The sequence below is a fragment of the Vespa mandarinia genome, chromosome 6 (assembly GCF_050613455.1).
Source record: "Vespa mandarinia isolate Hongniang chromosome 6, ASM5061345v1, whole genome shotgun sequence".
Lineage (NCBI taxonomy): Eukaryota > Metazoa > Arthropoda > Insecta > Hymenoptera > Vespidae > Vespa > Vespa mandarinia.
In genome coordinates, this window is record NC_140815.1 from 720,882 (window position 1) to 740,570 (window position 19,689).

The following is a 19,689-nucleotide window of genomic DNA, read 5'->3' on the forward strand; positions in this document are numbered from 1 at the left end:
GAATGATCTGTCGGTCCTCCCTTTACTTTAATTACCTCTTATAATCTTTTTAGCACCGTGCTAACTAATTTTTTAGTCACTACGTGGGATATTCCATTCAAATAAAATTTTGGACTTTAATTCTTCTTTGTTTTTAATATTATATTATCTTAAGTTTCTATTAATATGGTTTCATAGATATAGTATAGGTATTGAGGGGGTATATGAAATTGCTTCGGAACATTATATAATATCCATTCCTTTACATTTTTTGCAATGTGCTTTATATATATATATAATTGTAAATTCTGCTATTTTATTTCCTTTTCGTATAAGTATTCGTAGATCTGAAAAATAAACCATTGACGTTTTCAGAATCTACAACTGATCGAGTTCGTAGAAAAAAATAAAATAAATTCAAATTATTTAGATAATTAATAATAAATGGTTATCATGATTATATTATAGTTAACAATTATCAAATATAATTATCAAACAATACAAATACCAAACAATAGATAATATCATAAAAATAGAAAATCAATGTAATATCTAACTTTTTTACGATCTATATATTTAAGAATTATCCATATACTCAAGATCAACAATTATCAAACAATACACAATACCACGTGACACATAAAATTATAAAAAAAAAATTGATAAACAATAAAATATCTAACTGTTTTATAATCGTAATAGTACAAATGGTCCATATACCTAAAATCAACAATCATTAAACAACACAAAATAATAAACAAAACGTAATGACATTCTCTTACAATTGAAGATAAAAAAAATTAAGAAGCAAGATTTTTTTTTATAAAACAAAAGTCATTTAACAATCAATCTCAATAAACAATCTTACTTGCATGTTGTTGATGTAGAATAGCTTATCTTGCTGGCTTGTAAAAGACTGACAAGAAATTTCCTCTTCTGGTGTAGAAGTAAACTGTTTTAGTTCTTGCGAATGATCGAAAAAGCAAAAAGAGAAAAAAGAAGAAGGTAAAAAAGGACATAAAAAAGAATATAAGTAGAAATAGAAGTATTTAAGTCAACGAATAAGTCAACGATTTTTGGAGTTTTTTCTTTTTGGTCTCTCTCTCTCTTTCGCTCTCTCTCTCTTTCTCTCTCTCTTTCGCTCTCTCTCTCTTTCTCTCTCTCTTTCGCTCTCTCTCTCTTTCTCTCTCTCTTTCGCTCTCTCTCTCTTTCTCTCTCTCTTTCTCTCTCTCTCTTTCGCTCTCTTTCTCTTTCTCTCTCTTTCTCTCTCTCTTTCGCTCTCTCTCTTTCTCTCTCTCTCTTTCTCTCTCTCTCTCTCTCTCTCTCTCTCTCTCTCTCTCTCTCTCTCTCTCTCTCTTTAAGAACACGAATAATGATTTAATAAATAATATAATAAAATAAAATAATGTAAATATGAATAGAATAAAATAATGATATCAAAAAAGATAATTCTAATAACTGAATGACGAACATCAATTATGGAGAAGTACTTTTCTTTTTTTTACAACAAAAGCTTGTAAGAGTATTCAAAGTGCATAGATCCCGATAGAAACATATATATACATACATGTACGCACAAAATGTACGAACATTAAACATTAAATAATAAATAATAAATATTAAATATTAAATATTAAAAATTAAAAAATTGAAGAGAATGAGAGAATCCATTATCCCTTCTCTCTTTCTTTCTCTCCAGACACGCATACACATATACGTATGTACGTACTTACATACATATGTATATATGCATATATATATAGTATTGGATATATTCGAGATACCCAGTAGGTTTCGTTGCATCAACCGTTTTCTTTATAAAAGAAGCGTGTTTCTCTCTATCTCTCTCGCTCGCTCTCTCTCTTTCTCTCTTTGCGATTATCGTCGATAATTGTTTCTTATTGGAGAGGATTCCGAAACGGGCGTCGACCATGCGAAACGTGACACGGAGTGCTATTGAAACTTTGCTTGGCTTACATACAAAGAACGTGTATATATATGTACTATGTACTAAACACAAACACTAAATCACGCCTGCCGCTTTACTTTGTACCCCGTACTGATCTTTTTTTTCTGTTTTCTTTTTTCTTTTTTCTCTTCCTTTTACTTTTCCAAATGATTTTTAAAAAAGGAAATCTTTTTTCTTTTCTTTTTTTTTTTTTTTTTATTTTTAATAAACCCTCGCAAAGTACCTTATACTATTTTTATAATATATGTACATATGTCTTTGGGTGTAAATTTTGTAATATTTTCGATATTAACCTTTTGACTACGGCAGACTTTGAGACACACCAGACGTACCATACGCTAGAAATTCAGTCGCGACGTACAATGAGAACGGTGAAACTTTTCATTAGGCGTGCATTTCTGAGAAAGTATATACAAATAATCAAAACACTGAATTCTACTACATTAAAACAATATTATTTATTTCTTTGTATTCTACATTGAATTGTTAATATACATACTAATAAATTTAACATTAACATTAAGCTTTTTTCACAATATATCTAATAATCTATTAAATTATAGTACAATTCGAATCATGGATAAATACATATTTTTACATCACATTTCATTCATTTATAATGTGTCTCACTTCTTGTATTATGTTTTCTACATATTTGCGCTTTTTGTTTTTTCGATTTGCTGCATCTTTTACGTTTTTTTTTTTTTTTTTTTTTTTTTTTTTATAACTTTCCAGTTTTTTTTATAACTTCCCCGTAATTTGTCACGTGAGACATTCAGGGAGTTGTTTTACTCAATTGAGTATAGCACTATTATAATATACTGTTGTTTCAGACTTGCGTAACTAGATCTTGAGGCCTTTTTTTTTAAGTCTCTTTGCTGTATTGTTGTAGAGAGTGTTGGCAAGCGGGTTAGGGTGGTTTAGGGTCCTTGATTTGTATTTGTCAGACATCCACTGTATCCTTTGGTACTGCTGGGATTTGTAAATCTTTATGTATGTCCTCATTTTTGACATATCATGGCGCGTCCACAAATGTGCGGATTATTATTGATTGCATAGCTTCCATTTTAGAGATATGGCTTTTAGCTGCCGGACACCATAACTGGATGCCGTACATCTAAATAGGCTTTATTATTATTTTTTATATTAGTAACTTATTTTCTATACTTAGTTTAGATTTTCGACCTGTTAACCAATAAATGTCTTTTCTTCTAAATTTAATTTGTAGTATTTTTTTATGAATGCGTTGTTTCCAGGTTAGTTTAGAGTCAAGATGCAAACCCAGATATTTAATTAATTTAGTTTGGGGTATTTCATTATTGTGTATAATGATTGTTGGTACTTTGGCTTTGCGAAGAGTGAATGTAATGTGATTGCACTTATTGTAGTCGATTTTAATTTTTCGATCTATCAGCCATTTTTCAAGCTATTTTATGTGATTTTGCAAGATTATAGCTGCTTCTTGTAGATCTTCGTGTGTAGTTAAAATTGCAATGTCGTCGGCGAATGTACTTAATATAGTATCTTGCGTTGTGGAGATATCCGCAGTGTAGAGCGTATAGAGGTCCGGATCCAGTACACTTCCTTATGGTACACCAGCAAATATTACGTGTACAGTTGAGTGTGAGTCTTTAACTTTAACGTAAAAGGTTCTATTGTTTAGGTATGATTTAAGTAATAGATAAATTGGTACTATCATGCCATACCTTGTCAAAAGCTTTTTCTACATCTAAGAATAGACATGTACAGTATTTCTTGTTTTCCATAGTTGTTATTTGGTTAATTAATCTATAAACCTGTTCAGTTGTAGCATGTTTCTCTCTAAAGCCAAATTGTTGATCTGATATTAATCGTTTTTTATTAATTATTTTTTTAATTCTAGCTAATATTACTTTTTCTAAAAGTTTGGATAGAATCGGTAATAAAGAAATAGGTCTGTAAGAGGATGGTTCATGAATATTTTTATTCGGCTTAGGCAGCATTATTATTTCTGTCAGTTTCAGGGAAGTAGTGAAGTCTAAGTATGGCGTTAAATATTATGGTAATCATTCTGATGGCTCTTTCTGGGAGTTCTTTAATTACTTTCCCACTAATGAGATCAAAGCCTGGAGATTTTTTAGTATTTACTTTTTGTATTTATCTATAAATTTACTTATTGTATTTATCAATTGCTTTATTTCTTTTTTGTAATCTTGTATATCAAATTGTTTTGATCTTTACTTTCAGTACTATCGCATACAGTTGTAGCCTTTATTGTCGTAGCGATATTATTTGGCTGAAAAGTTTGATATAAGTGGTTTGCAAATATCTTGGCTTGTTCCGTGAACGTCTTTGCCCAAGATCCGTCTGGTTTTCGCAATGCTGGAGTCTGCATTATTGGTCTTTTTAATTTTTTTATTGCCTTCCAAAGTGAATAGTTTTATTAGTAGTATCTAGTATCTTCATTTGGCGTAAGGTTTAAGAGATATTTGCTAAACTCGGAATTACAGTATTCTTTTATCATTATTTTAACCTCTCTTGTGAGTGCATTTAACTGCCTTTCATTTTCTTCTGTTTTATGCCTTTGCCATTTGTATTTAGCTTTTCTTTTTTGTTTAATTTTCTGGAAAACATAGGCTGGATATGAATAGCTCGTTTTATTTTCTTGTATATTAGAAGTAGATAACCATGCTGACTCGAATTATTTTTGTTAAATAGTCCACGGCATTCTTGATGTGTTCTGATGTTTTTTCAATTTAGTTTTTCGTCAATAGTTGACATAAATTTATCCCAGTCCGTATTTTTATTATATAATTTGGGTGTAGCTTCTATGTGGATTAATTTTTATAGAAATTCTAACAGTATAGGTGTATGATCAAAGCTCAGTTCTGTGCTTGAGATTAATTTGAAGTGCGTTTTGTTCAGTCCTTTAGTTATGGCGAAATCTAGAAGATCTGGTGATTTGTTTGATGCTGCTGGCCAATAGGTGGTGTTCCCCCCTTTGTGGTGTTAATGATAATTTCTATGTGATTTCGAGCAGTGTTTTACCTCTAGATGAAGTTTTTTTTGATCCCCAATATTTGTGCTTAGCATTGTAATCTCCTACTGCTATAAATTTGTTTCCTAGACTTTTAAAGAAGTTTGAATATTGCTCTTGAGTAATTTTATGTTTTGGCAGTGAATATAAAGCCGATATTTGTGTTTCTCCGGTTATGTTTTCTAGTGTAATTGTTGTTGCTTGTAGATAGTCAAGTGAAGTATTGGCATATAAATAGTGTTTAATATTATTTTTAATGATAATCACAGAACCCTCGTATGCCTTTTCCCGATACTTAGTATCATATATGCTGTAGTGTAGTATTTTTATATAATTTTTAACTCTAAGGTGAGTTTCCAAAATTGCCATAATATCAATATTATGTGTGTAGATGAAAATTTTGAGTTTTTGAATTCTTTGTTGTAACCCGTTGCTGTTCCAAACAACTATTCTGATTGATCCATCCATTATTTGTAGGTATTCAAGAATTTAATTAAGAGATCTAACATGATGGTTATTTGATGTTTTTGTTGCTGTAACAGTGATGTTTGTATTGAGAGCATGTCTGTTATAAGTTCTGTATTTTTAGAAGATTGGATTAAAAATTGTTTAAGATTTGCATATTCGTTTCAAGGAGAATTTTTTGAGAAGTAGGAGGTACTAGGTTTTGTTGTTGCGAGGTTTGTTTGGCTGTTACTTGTGCATAAGTTCTATTATTCTTGTAAAAATGTTTAATATAGTTTTAAGAAGTGTCTATTTTTGGATTGTATTCTGTGGTATAAGGAATATAGTTATTGTTAGTTTCAGATAATGTTCTTCGTCTTAAAGGAGGAAATGTTTTGTGTTGTAGTTGTTTACGTACCAAATCGTCTTTATAACTTGCTGGATAATTACTTTGGTAATTAAAGCACTTTACGTTTACTAGTTTACCCTGTTGTGGGCAAAATGTAGTTAAGTGATTGCCTGCACATTTAACACAAGCAGCTAACCTATTGCAGTAATTTTTCGTATGACCGTAGGTTTGGCAGCAATGGCATTGAGGTATGTCGCGTTTCGGTCTTGGCGGTTTGAATTTAATTAATGTGTTGAGTAGTTTTTCTATGCTGTATATGTCCTTGTTATTATTATTTGGTTCAAGTTCAATAGCAAATAGAGGTAGTGGGTGTTTAGTATTATATTTGACTATATTATTAATCGATCTAATAACGTGTTTGTGTTGCTTAAATTCATCATTATTTTCTGTAAATTTGTTTTTGGATGAATTCCGATAGAATTACCTTGTAATGTCTTTCACCTTTAAGTTGATAGATGTGAAAATTTGCGTCTTTACTTTTTAACTCGTTTATTACTTTTCTATAGTGGTCCGAGGATGATAACTGGACTTTTGTCTGCTTATCTGTGAGTTTTTACTTTAAAGTAAAATTATTATGCTTGTTATACGAGTAATTCTATCAGCAGTTCAATGACTTAAGCTTGAGTGTAAATAGAAGGAGATTTGTTTCCTTCATTTGTTTTGGTGTCTTCATTTGTTTGGTGTCTTCATTTATTTTGGTGTCTTCATTTGTTTTGGTGTCTTCATTTGTTTGGTGTCTTCATTTATTTTGGTATTATCTATCGGTGTAGCATCGGTTTCAGAGAAGATACTGTATGAGTTGTGTGTAGGTATATCTTGTAGCCACATTTCAGATTGATGGAACGTGCGTGAATTTGTCATATCTGCGATTTTATTAGATTATCTTTTTTTGCTAGTAGATAGGGACTCAGCTCGGTAAATTGAAGCATTAGTGGACATTTCGATATCCTCTACTTCATTATTTGATCTGTTCCGTATAGAGCAGGTGTCTCCCAACTTAGAGATTTTTAACTTTATTGGTGGCATGTCTGAGCCAGCACCCATACGATGTACGCTTACTGTCTCACCGCGCCGAGATAATACAAGAGGTTGTTAATGTACGCTATGAGAACGAAATTATTAATTTATAAGTTTACGCGTGTAGAAAGAGAAAGAGCCGATGTGCACTGGTCGAAGTGTAAAGAGAAACTCCGTCTTTTACGGAGTTACGTATGTAGACGGAAAATGCTTTTGTATCAAACGAAAAGGCTCATTGTCAGTACTTTTACCTTTTGATTTGCATTTGTATGTTCTACCTGAACTATATTTTTGTAAAACTTGTTCATTTTAATTTACTGAAAGATACGTTTCTTTCATCCAGTTACATAGTTATATAAAACAAATGTATTATACACAAAAATGTATTATACAGCAAAAATGTATTATAAAAATGTATTATACAGCAAAATCAAATAAATAAAAACAGAATTTCTTGTATCATTTTAAACTTTTTCTAGTAGAATACAGATTATATAAAATCTGATCAACTTTGCCAATCGCTCCCGTTGTATTATTATAATCAATTATACATAGTGGTTTGATTATTTTTTATTTTATTAAGTAATGTATCTTGTTTGTATCAATCATATTGGGTGGTTCATGATAAATGAAAATCGTCCACACTTCCCTTTTGTTCATCCATTTCAACGCTAATATTCTTTTTGTTGAACGAAATATATTCTTTTTTATCTTTTTATTCTATTTCGGTATACCCAACTTTTTTTTTCTTATCGTTTCATATACGTTGGTTAAATTTTTATGTGACTCGAGGAATAAACTGGGACTGTTGTACCAATTATCGGTCATGAATGTATAACCTTTTCCAAGATATAGCTTAAGAAATGTTATTATTGTCTGTCCGGACTTTCCTATCGATTTTGATGATATATCTTCAAATATTATCATTTGCCCCGAAATATAATTCTTTGAGTTCTTCCGAAAAGAAAATTTGAAAAAAATTTGGAATACATATATATATATATATATATATATATGTATATATATATATACTTATATGTGTATATATAAACAATATGTAAGACGTTAGATCAAAGAATTGATTTACTTGATAAATAAAAAAAACGCTGCACTTTTCGATCGTTCACAGTATTCTCCCCAAACGCCTGGTTTATATTGCGTGCAGCTTTTGCATCATTATTACCAAGTTTATACTCATATAAGAAAATTATACGAATATCGGTTGAATTCATATCGGTGCAAAATTCAAAGCAAATAACAAAAGGAAACACTTTTGAGAAAATTTTCTTTGCTAAAATGTGACTCTAGCAATGGACAGTACGACTATAAACCAGGTTATATCAAAAACAAAAACATAACAAAAACAGGGAGACAAACGTTCACATTTAAAGAAAATCCGACATTTCATACGCACCGACCTAATAGATAAGTAGATAAACACAACATTTATTTTTGAATCTCTATACCGCCGGTCATAGACCAATTATACCTAAAGAAAAAGTTTGTCAGTTCCAAAGAATTAAAGCCCCCCTTAATGTCTTTGCTCTTGTTATATTTATACTTGTATAGTTCTTAAAATAACAGTACTTTTTCTTGAATTTTATTTCTTATACATGATTTTTAATTTTTTATACATTTCTGTTTATGTCTCACGAATTAAAACTTCTGGCCTCATTGTTTTGTATATTGTTCTCATTATGTAATGTTTTGCTCTTGCATCTTTTATCTTCCATTGATTTATTTTCGTATTATCTTTACATTAATTTGCTACTGTTTTTCTCCTATCTATAACATCCTTTAACTCTTTTAATGCAAAAATAGAATATATATTTCAAGGTCTCAAAAAGGATATATATCAGTGCTTTATATCACTCATATATTTGAGATCTCATCTTATTTATACATAATTGCCATCTTGTATGTACAATATACATCCGTAGAATTTAATGGTAAGTTATATTCTATACGCATGTACTTGTAAATTTAGAAAAAACCATGAGAATTTTAGTGGTTGAATCCTATGTTAAAACATAACATAACACTGCAAGAACAGATGCATATGAAAAAGGAACGTTTCGGTATTTTTTACACATATCATTTTACACAATCCCTGTTTGAAAAGCTAGCTCTAACCTATCAGATAAGTGGAAGAACTAACTTGCTCTATTGAAAACATTAAAATTTTAAATGTAACTGCATTTATTAAATTAGAGAGCAGTAATAATTAGTTATATTATGGTACAGGTAAACCAAAATTCACATACACTGCTACCATACACTCCAACCATACACTGCAACCATACACTCTAACTATATACTACAACCGTAGGCTGTTTCTCACAAATCTAAAAAGAAGAAACATTCGCACTAAATCTTAAATGTATAAGTACCATTGATGATGTTTAGTCTATCTTCTCTTTTTAAGTCTATCTATAATAGTTTGAGAATCTACAACAAATTTGAAGTACCCTAAGTAACAGCTGACAAATTAGCTGAAGGAATTAAGAAATTAAAGAACACAAACCCTAAATCAAACTTACACATATGTTACACTTAACATATATATCCTATCAAACTGTGTAACTTCCCAAATCTAGTCCTTTTGTAATTTTAAAATACTTGTAACAAGATTTTCAAACCTGCGCCAATCCTACCACTTATTGATCCAAATTTTAATTACCAAAACAAATTGTTATATCCATAAAATCAATAAACGACGGATGAGACAATTACCTCTATCAAAGTTTGATGAAACATCCTTTAATCTCTACAAATTCACTATGTTTCATTCCAAGGGAGAGGCTGTTATGTCTGCTCATCCAATTCCTATCTCCTTCTTTAACTTTTTATTTTTTCCACAAAGGCCGTATAGAACAAAATCCTATCTTCTTTTTTGGCTTGTATATATTTTCCATCACCTTGACTCTCTTTCACTTTTTCGACTTCTCTTTTTCATTCTCTCTTTTCCATGTTCGTTTCTTCCTGATCGAACGATCTTCGATTCAAAGTAATATATATAAACTGATCGATTTTTACGAAAAGACGTCAAAAAGAACTATTCTCTCTATATGAATTATATAGAAAGGAAGAAAATAAACTCTTCAACCGATTCCTAATCTGCAGTATTTTCCAATCCATAAAAAACCTATGGCGACAGAAGAACTGTCGCATAGAGTTTGAAGTTTTCTTTATTTATTCAGATTTGAAACGATTCAGTATTTCATCAATAATCACTCACTGTGGCTTCTTTTCCGATGTCGATTTGTAATTCTTTGGAAACTACGATTTTTCCCTATCATGTCATTTAATATAGTGCCTGCACGTAGAAAAAATTAACAACCGCTGGTAACAGGAAACTTAATTTTATTGACTCGTTCCCTGCCGTGTGGGACGTATGCGCCCCACCCTGAATTTCCGTTCAAGCATTTGAAATTCTCATTGATACAATTCGTATAGTAAAGTAATGTTTAACCACGTGTTTATTAAAATAATTCTTTGAAACTTAATTACACCCTTTTCTTGATAATTATGGTCTGTATTATTGTACAGATTGTAAGGCATATGTTAAAAGTAAAACTAATCGTAAAACGTGGGGCATATACACCCCTGACGACCTAAACAGAAAGTATCCAAAAATCAGACTAACACAGAACGTATTAAAATAAACTGAAGTATCTTTCTAGAATGTCTTAACGCTCTATGCCGAAATTTAGATAGAAGTGTAAGAAATAGGGATTTATAGTTTTCTAGTATCTAAAAAGCAACGCTGCTGTTGTACTATTAGATTGGAAACTATGAAACGGGCGTTGAATGAAAATAAATAACTAAACAAAAACGCCCGTTTCATAGTTTCCAACCTAATACTTCTCCAGTTCTGGTAAATTAGTTACTACGTTCGCTACATCAGCGATCAATGCAAATGGAGCATGACAGCAAACTATTATGCACGCATTTCGCACCAATAGGGTTGAGTAACTGTTCTAATTACATTGATTGCATTTTCACGAATCTCTTGAGATGCGTTTGCCATTTTATTATATAGAGATATGATCGAGATAATGTTAGAATATCAGGTTCTTGAGAGCTTATTTGCGTGTCGACGAGCGTTCGACTGACATTCTCTTTCTCATTTGTCAATTCGTCATTCATATCATATCGAAATTAATACTACAGAGTCGATTTTACTTCTAATTAAAAAAGATAACACTTGAACTTCCGCTTAACAGAACAATGAATATATTTGATATTAATACAAATTTAATAAAATAAAGTATATAAAATAGGCACAAATAACAATTCAAGAAAAGGACCAAAGTCTTAAGCGTTTTCCATGTATCAGAGTCCACATGCATCAAAGTTACTGAAACAGGATTGGCTGAACAAATCGCACATTGATTGGCGACCGTGTCACATGAAAAGACTGTATCCACATTGCCAACCTTTGTTGTTATGCGCGTATTTCTAGCGTCACTATAATAGTAATCAGTGACCCAACCCTGGGAATGACCAATCCATCTAAAGAATCGTATTATAAATATCGATATATTTCATCAATTCATTTATTAATTCAAGCGGATAAAAGAGACGTCAAAAATCTGTCATTGAGTTTAATTGGATCTTAAACTAAACCTTTTTATATGTAATTTTAACTCCTTTGTAAAGTATCAAAGAATGATTTTGATTTATATTGAAATGAGACAATAAATGTTAAAATGTGGTCTTTTTTTGCGAGAGACCCTACAAAGGATTTTCCATATGAGATTGGAGAACCTGTTCCAGGTTTAGAAAATAAAAGTATTTGGACGTTACATAAAGCTAAAAGAAAGGTAATAAAAAAGGTGTAACCTATTATGATTATATTAAAATCATTGGATAAAGAAGTTCTTAATTCATTGTAAGGGTTCTACTGTGGGAGAAGATGTGTCCGTGTTCGTATTTGAAGTCAAAAATGGTGGAGAACATTTCTTGGATATTGCACGCACAGCAGTCAAAAGACTTAAAACACTCAGACATCCAAGTATACTTGCATATTTTGATAGTCTTGAGGTATTAGCATGCTGAGATATTTGTACAAATTTGTTTCTATCTACTGTGGAGAAATTTAAGTATTTATATAGTAGGAATATGGAAACATTCCTACCATAAGAATACTTAAATCCTTCCTCTCTGTATATATACTAATTGAAGTAATAATTTTGCTTTAGACAGATAAAATGGTTTATTTAGTGACTGAAAGAGTAGAACCATTACAGAATCGTCTTTCACGCAAATTAGATTCTGAAGATGTTATCAAAATAGATTTGTACTTTTCTTGGGGAATATTTCAAGTCACAGTGTGTATAAAGTTTTGTTTTTTCTATGTCATTTGTAACATTTTAATTCATATCTTCAAATTTATATCAATTTATTTTGTCGATAGAGGGCATTGAATTTCTTAAATAACGATGGTAATTTACGACACAACAATGTCAATTTGTGGGCTGTATTTGTAAATGAGGAAAGTGGTGAATGGAAACTTGGAGGAGTTGAATATATGACTGCTGTGGATACATTATATACAAAATTGCCTTCAAATTTTGAAGTATATCAACCACCAGAAATTAAAGAAAATGCAAAGCCAGCTACTAAATGGTAAAAATTATTGTGGAATATTAAAAAATAGAATAGATATTTAGATTTTAATGCAAATAATAAATAATTATATATTTGTAATGTTAAAATATTAATACAACTTGAAAATATTAATCACATATATCTATCTTTCAAAATTTTAAGGTTATTTTATTTTTTTAATGGTAAAATTTAATAAATTACTTCATGTTTTTCTATAATCGGAAAATCTTTGACATTTATTTCTTTATATCAATTTGCATATAACGAGTATTTAAATTCATATATTTTACAATGTCAGTACTTTCTATATCTAAACATTTAGGTTTAATGTTAACACTGTGAAACTCATGAATGAATAAAAAATAGCTCAATTGACATGTGGGGACTTGGCTGCCTGATCTGGGAAACATTTAATGGTCCACTTAATACCCTCACTCAACTTAAAAATATTAGTAAAGTATGTATGTTTTTATTTACTGTAATATATTAAGCAAAATTCAAAAATATATATTTTTTGTTTTATAAGATACCGAAACAGTTAGCAGCTGTATATCAGGAACTAACAGGCAACAATGCAGAAGGAAGACCAAATCCTGCAGATGTGATAGCACGTTGTCGTAGCAATGGAGGATTTTTCAAAAACAATCTTGTTGATGCACTTTTATTTTTAGAAGAAATTCAGATGAAAGAAAGAGGAGAAAAGGGACGTTTTTTTTCACAACTTGCTGGTCAATTAAATTCATTTCCGAAAGGTGTTGGAAGATTTAAGATTTTACCACAATTACTAGCTGCTTTTGAGTTCGGAGATGCTGGGAGTGCAGTATTGCCTCCTTTATTGCAATTAGGTAGTCAGTTACCTGATTCTGAATATCAACGTCGTGTAGTACCTTGTGTTGTAAAATTATTTGCATCCAATGTTCGAGCAACTAGACTACGATTACTACAGCAATTAGATAGATATATAGATCATCTCCAACCAGCAACTGTAAATGAAGCAATTTTCCCGCAGGTATACACTTATCATACTTGTCTTATCTGTCATAAAATTAGATATACTTTTTTATGATAGGTAGCACGAGGCTTTTTAGATATGAATCCAGCAATTAGAGAACAAACTATAAAATCGGTTGTGCATTTAGCTCCTAAATTAGATTATAACAATCTTAATGTTGAAACATTAAGGTATTTTGCAAAACTTCAATCAAAGGATGAAATGGGTGGTATTCGTACAAATACAACTGTTTGTCTTGGAAAAATTGCTCAACATCTCCATCCACAGATAAGACAGAAGGTAAAATGTTTATATCAAATACAAAAAGCGTGTAATCAATGTAATGTCTAAATTATTACATTACATTTAAATATATGTATAGGTCTTAATAGGGGCATTTATAAGAGGTACACGTGATTCATTTCCACCTGCTAGGACTGCAAGTATTCTAGCTTTAGCAGCAACACAACAATACTTCCTATTGCAAGAAGTAGCAAATCGGATTTTACCTGCTTTATGTCCACTTACTACAGATGTTGATAAAGAAGTGAGGGATAATGCATTTCGAACTATACGTGGATTCTTATCTAAGCTTGAAAGAGTTTCAGAAGATCCAGGACTTCGCGAATCAATGGGTAGATATACATTTTTAATAGAATAACATTTTTTTAATATAGAATTTTATTATGTAATGTAACATTTTTCCATTACTATAGAGGCTGATGTAAATACTGCTACACCTAGTTTGAGTAATGCTGCAGCAACATGGGCTGGATGGGCTGTAGCTGCAGTTACTGCAAAATTTTACCGTAGTCAATCGGATACACCAAAATCATCAAACTCTCATAATACATCTAGAATTTTATTAAATAAACCTGCTTCTCTAGGTCTGTTTTTAATTCAATATATTCCTATGATATAGGAATATTATAAATCCAATATAATTATATATTTAATATTCTGAATTCTATTAAATTGCAGAACAAGCCAGCAGTTCACAAAGTAGTGCAAGTACAACTGCTACAACAAGTAGTACAACAAGTATGACATCTCTTGATCATGATCATGAACATGATATTCCTAACACTACAAATACAAATTCTGACTGTGATTGGGACTGTTGGGATGCTGATAATTGGGGTGACATGGAGCAACAGCCTTCAACATCTGTTCCATCTAATTCAGCTACTAATATTTCAATATCTTCTCATTCTCCCAAAGCCCATGATCAATGGACAAGTCTTGAAGAAGAACCAGTTCGTATAACATTATATTTATAAATGATTAAGACAATATAAATAGTACATACCATTAATTAATATTAATGATTTTATATATGAATGGTGCTACTTTTAGGAAGAAGAAGCAGTACAGGAAATAGAGGATAAAAATGAAGGAATTGAAGTAGGTTGGGAAGATTCTGAATTTCAACCACTTGAAGATATACAGCCTATAGAACAGATAGGTAAATTTCAATACTTTTTTCTTTTTTTAGAATATTCTGTTCCAATATAATTATATTAAAATTTACAGGTATACCTAGTGGAAACAATAAATTTGAAGAGGCTAAAAGAAAAAGAGATGAACGGAAATTAGCTAGACAAAGACAAATGGAAGCAAAGAGAGCTATAAAATTAAGAACTAATACAATTAATAAAAAACTTTAATTAAAATATCAAATTCCCCAAAAAATGGTACTTAATTATACCTTAAATAACTTAAATTAATAATACTTTCTATATAAAAAGTTTTATTTAAAGTAAAAGAAGATTAAAAAGGTTAATTTATGTTGTTTTTTAAATTACATCTATAACGTGTGTATGTATTTGTGTGTGCGTACACTTACTGCACTTACGTATCTAATAGTCTCTAATTATATCTATAATTATTTTCAAAATACAGGGTATTCAGTACTTTCGGAATCAATGAATTCTACACATGAAAACGATAAAAAAATATAAATGTATACCTTACTTGACCTTTTTTCAAGTTATATTGAGTTTCTTTAATATACTGTATCTATTTATCTTCACAAAAGATGTTCAAAATGACTTCCTTGCATTTTAATATAAATTTAGAGACATTTAAAAATTGATCGTCTTAAACTCTTCATTTCTTCAGATATCCAGGTATTGTTTAAATTTTCGAAAACCTCATTCAAATCTCTCATGAAATATTTCGGCACTGTCAACGGGCGATCTGTACATGACGAATTTCAAATAATCCCACAAATAATAATCCATTGATTCAACGTTGGATATCGAATTGTGTTTGTAAATAGATAGGTGAAATCAGTAATTCAACTACTTCTATCTTTCGACAGAATCATTTCAACATAAAATTTACTATAAGTCGAAAACAAAGTCAAATAGGGCATATCTTTATATGAACCTTTTTTTATTAGGTTCATGTGCAGAATCCATCACCAAAGCGATTCCCCGGAGCTTCGTGACACCATATATATACTTTGCTTAATATATAATAGATACATATCCAATATCCTCTTTTTGAGGATAAGATGTCACATAAAATTTATGAAGATATAAAGTCTAATAATTAAATTATTTTTTCGATTGAGTATTTATGCGTATAAATATATCTAATTGTTATGTGTATGCTATATTTATTAATATTTTATAATATCATATAACTTTCTATTACATAAAAATTTAATTCCATAAATATAATATAATAATAGAATTACAGTTATAATTTATATGATTTGTGGATTTTCATTTATAACAGTTTAATATTTATGTGATAAATACGATAATTAACAAAAAGTTAAAATATTAACATTTAAAAAAACGATAATAATTAAGTACTTTATTCACAAATGAGATTGTTCAGTAGTACTTTCATTTGAGAATCTTATATTAAGACTATTCGCATTATTAGGTTCTCTTTTAAAACCTAAACTTTCATAGAATGGTATGAGATTATCTCGGCAATCCAAAGATATTTTATAACAATGTAAATAGCGGGCCAGTTGCAAAATAACATTAATAAGTAATTTACCCAAATGTTTACCTCTATAATTATTATTCACGACCACATCTTCCAAACGTCCACGCTACAAAACATTTTATGTACATACAAACTTATGATTGTACATATATGCATAATATAATAACCAATCAAAAATGTGATACATACCAATGCACAGTTATGAATAAACTTTTGCTCTGATATCAAAGTGGCACTTCCAATTACCTTAGTACTATGTGTATCTTCTATAACAATGATGTAATAAATTCCTGTATTTTTCATACTTTGGAACTTGTCTACAAAAAATTCATTTAAAATAAATGATTTATCATACAAAATGTTTTTTTGTAAACCATTATTTTATTGATATCACTTACTTAGAAACTGTTCTTTATTTACTTTTCCTACTTCTGTTAATTGTGCCAAAAGTTCTAAAAATCCTGTAAATTTAATATGAAATGAGTAAAACATTTCATGTATATATTTATATCTTTTTTATTATTATATCTACAATATTAAAAATCTATATATATAAAATTAACATACCTTTATCATAATCAGTAGATCTAAGAGGTCGTAACAACAAACCCTCAACATGTGGTAATGTTAATCGTTCCAATATATTTTTATTGAACAGTTCAATTCCTGCTTCTGTATGATAGACATCCTAAACCATATTTATACATATTAGTAAAACAGATTCTTATTAAATGATCGAAAATTTAATTATTTATATTATCATAAGGATTACAAAAAAAATCTTCTATTTACTCATTAATGAATAGAAAAGTAACTATTAGTAACTATTTAAGAAAAATGTAAATAATAAATGATAACTAAATAAATGATAAAATAAGTAAATAAATGATCTATTTAAAAAATGAAAAAACCAAATATAACCTGTTGTAAATTCATTTTTACTCGCAATTATGAAGAAACAAACGTGTTGTAACTTATTTTAATTCGTTAAGAAAAACCAACTTGTAACAGTCGTCGATAATTTTAATCTTGCTTCGGAATATAATGTCAAAAAAATTCTTTGTCGTGGCATTCCAGCAACGGCACTCTCACACAATTGCCCGCGGCTATCTCTATTTTTTATCGTATTTTTAAATACATTTTTCTCGAGATATTCTGTTCCGTTCGAGCTAGTATTTTTACCTACTAAAACAAAACAATACAAGCATTATATCACGAATATTCGTTTATTATTTCTCTTGTTTTAAAATCGTTTAGATTACATTATTATAACGCCAATAAAAAATGATTCAACCGAATACTTTACTCATTCGTTTTTTCTATACGTATGCTTACATATCCTTATCTCTAATAGCCTTTTCTGTGACAGTATCGCTGATAAATGTAAATTTAAATTACTTTTCAATTCACTTGAATATTGTAATTTTATCAGATGTAATCATTACAAAATAATATTACATTGTAATATGTAGTAATACTTTTGCTATGTACTGTGTAATAAATTTAACGAGACGATTATTAAATAATAATTTTTCGACAACGCGTTATCATATATTAAGATTCAACTATTATATTGTTTAGTAATGTGTAATAATTGATTAGAAAAATTGGCATCATGAAATAAATATATCGCATTGAACACATTCGCATTCATTATATTAATAAAATCTCATAATAAATTTTATACGTTTCTTCTGTATATTTAAAGAATAATGGAAGATAGATTGGAGAAAAATCTCTCTCTCTCTCTCTCTCTCTCTCTTTCTCTCTGTATCAAAGATTTTAATTTAATTAAATCAAAAATTTTTTAATATATTATATACTTTACTGTTATAAAATAATAATTTTGGATTTCATTTTTTGAAATTATAAAATTTTTATTTATCATTTTCATATTCTATGATGATTATTAATTTTATATTAAAAAATTATGGACTAATCATTTAATTATAAGTTATTATATCATAAGTACATATTCTGTAATCATAACGCTAACTCTATTGTTATAAGATTTTCATTATGAATATTTAGTAATTCGGTACATACATACGAGATAAAATATATATGTTTGACAATATTGCGCGAAAGCTTGAGATAAAATGTATTTAATTTTTCATTTTAATCAAAAACAAATAAATTTGTTTTTCTAATAATATAGTTTTGTTCAGCGGATTCTGGGGGATATTAAAACTATGATATATGTCTACATTATCAGAGATACATATAAGAACCCCTTTCAATCCAATATTTTGTAACGTTCCTATGCATTTAACTAGATTCAAGAAAATCTAGATAGTGCTTTTTAATAATCGACCCAATTCGACATAAAAACTATTTAATGGAAATTACCCAATGATATCGAATGCAAACGATATGAAACAAGAGCGAAACGACGTCTAGCGGACAATTATAACATTACAATATTTGTGTAGTATTGAAAACTACACAGGCTGAGTCACTGACGTCAATCGACGTTCAGCTCCTGTGACAAGTTCTTTTCAAGAATTGTTTGTTTCATGGTTCAGTTTCATATTCGTGTATTACTTTTGGTCGGTCGTACGAAAAGAAGGTATTATATAATATAAAATTGTATTTTTATTTAAATGTTTTATTAAATTAAAATATTACAAAATAAAAATATATATTAGGTAATATTGAATCATTTTTTTCAGAAATCGTAATCATAATAATTAATTTATACGAATTAATCCAATAAAGTGTAATTCATAATTATTATATAGTACATTTTCCATGAAAATATATTTATTTTAAAAAATAAAAAAGAATAATAAATATTTTTCTTTTTCAGTAAAATATGGCTGATGCACCATCTAAATCTCGTCCAATGAAATATCCATATACAACAGCTGCGCAAATAGCACAGTTTCCATATCGGCATTATTTTAAACATAGTTGGTTATTGAAATACTGGATGATTGCTATAGTTATCTCTGCACCATTATTTATGAAAATTCAAAAATTATGTATGTATCATTTTGTTCTCAAAAGTATAATTGAATGCTACATTAAATTACTTTAATTTGAATAAAATATTAAAATTTCAGCCTACTCAGAAGGAAACGTTAAAGTATGGAACGAAAAGAGAAAGAAAGAATTTGAAGGACATGGTCATTAAGAAAAAAACTTCAATTAGTACATAGCATGTTGTAACATTAAATGTAAAAGAATAAATAAAGTAATCTGTACTCATATAATCCTTTATCTGTATAAATGTGAACACTTGATTGATTTTGAAAATATTTATTACCAAATTAATTGTATAA

General features: G+C 29.3%; 3 protein-coding genes and 1 long non-coding RNA gene across 9 annotated transcripts; 2 read left to right on the forward strand and 2 right to left on the reverse strand.

Annotated features, from left to right (window-relative positions):
* Positions 1 to 10,464, reverse strand: LOC146872919 (uncharacterized). Its single transcript, XR_014982281.1, has 3 exons — positions 10,073 to 10,464; positions 848 to 942; positions 1 to 326 (listed from the first exon to the last, which is right to left on the reverse strand). It is a non-coding gene; the product is annotated as an uncharacterized LOC146872919 (long non-coding RNA).
* An 846-nt stretch (positions 10,465 to 11,310) lies between these two features.
* yata (N-terminal kinase-like protein yata) lies at positions 11,311 to 15,118 on the forward strand. Of its 2 annotated transcripts, XM_035886342.2 has the most exons (12): positions 11,311 to 11,660; positions 11,734 to 11,880; positions 12,039 to 12,167; positions 12,254 to 12,465; positions 12,814 to 12,904; positions 12,974 to 13,456; positions 13,517 to 13,738; positions 13,821 to 14,073; positions 14,155 to 14,325; positions 14,420 to 14,694; positions 14,795 to 14,903; positions 14,972 to 15,118. In XM_035886342.2, exons 1-12 carry the CDS (start codon positions 11,547 to 11,549, stop codon positions 15,103 to 15,105), a joined length of 2,340 nt encoding a protein of 779 aa, XP_035742235.1. In that variant the 5' UTR covers positions 11,311 to 11,546; the 3' UTR covers positions 15,106 to 15,118. The 2 variants fall into 2 exon arrangements, with proteins under 2 accessions (XP_035742235.1, XP_035742237.1); XM_035886344.2 differs by lacking the exon at positions 11,311 to 11,660 and having other exon boundaries at positions 11,742 to 11,880; positions 12,043 to 12,167.
* Positions 15,119 to 15,251: 133 nt separating this feature from the next.
* On the reverse strand, positions 15,252 to 18,628 carry Gnpnat (glucosamine 6-phosphate N-acetyltransferase). 4 transcript variants are annotated; one of them, XM_085657664.1, is made up of 6 exons: positions 18,452 to 18,628; positions 17,327 to 17,587; positions 16,973 to 17,093; positions 16,804 to 16,866; positions 16,595 to 16,722; positions 15,252 to 16,511 (listed from the first exon to the last, which is right to left on the reverse strand). In XM_085657664.1, exons 2-6 carry the CDS (start codon positions 17,339 to 17,341, stop codon positions 16,269 to 16,271), a joined length of 570 nt encoding a protein of 189 aa, XP_085513790.1. In that variant the 5' UTR covers positions 17,342 to 17,587; positions 18,452 to 18,628; the 3' UTR covers positions 15,252 to 16,268. The 4 variants fall into 4 exon arrangements, with proteins under 4 accessions (XP_085513790.1, XP_085513789.1, XP_035742280.1 ...); XM_085657663.1 differs by having other exon boundaries at positions 17,327 to 17,590; XM_035886387.2 differs by lacking the exon at positions 18,452 to 18,628 and adding an exon at positions 17,668 to 17,781.
* A 192-nt stretch (positions 18,629 to 18,820) lies between these two features.
* On the forward strand, positions 18,821 to 19,620 carry roh (reduction of Rh1). 2 transcript variants are annotated; one of them, XM_035886388.2, is made up of 3 exons: positions 18,821 to 18,974; positions 19,215 to 19,389; positions 19,471 to 19,620. In XM_035886388.2, exons 2-3 carry the CDS (start codon positions 19,221 to 19,223, stop codon positions 19,539 to 19,541), a joined length of 240 nt encoding a protein of 79 aa, XP_035742281.1. In that variant the 5' UTR covers positions 18,821 to 18,974; positions 19,215 to 19,220; the 3' UTR covers positions 19,542 to 19,620. The 2 variants fall into 2 exon arrangements, with proteins under 2 accessions (XP_035742281.1, XP_035742282.1); XM_035886389.2 differs by having other exon boundaries at positions 18,926 to 19,053.
* Positions 19,621 to 19,689: the final 69 nt, after the last annotated feature.

Excerpts from the sequence above, each read along its gene's own strand:
- yata (XM_035886342.2), top strand. The coding sequence starts at position 11,547 with ATGTGGTCTTTTTTTGCGAGAGACCCTACAAAGGATTTTCCATATGAG. Across the intron at positions 12,905-12,973 it reads AACTTAAAAATATTAGTAAA|ATACCGAAACAGTTAGCAGC; the intron begins GTATGTATGTTT and ends TTGTTTTATAAG. Across the intron at positions 14,074-14,154 it reads AGGACTTCGCGAATCAATGG|AGGCTGATGTAAATACTGCT; the intron begins GTAGATATACAT and ends CCATTACTATAG.
- Gnpnat (XM_085657664.1), bottom strand. Across the intron at positions 16,723-16,803 it reads AAATAAAGAACAGTTTCTAA|ACAAGTTCCAAAGTATGAAA; the intron begins GTAAGTGATATC and ends AATTTTTTGTAG. Across the intron at positions 16,512-16,594 it reads TTATTCATAACTGTGCATTG|CGTGGACGTTTGGAAGATGT; the intron begins GTATGTATCACA and ends AATGTTTTGTAG.
- roh (XM_035886388.2), top strand. The coding sequence starts at position 19,221 with ATGGCTGATGCACCATCTAAATCTCGTCCAATGAAATATCCATATACA. Across the intron at positions 19,390-19,470 it reads TATGAAAATTCAAAAATTAT|CCTACTCAGAAGGAAACGTT; the intron begins GTATGTATCATT and ends TTAAAATTTCAG.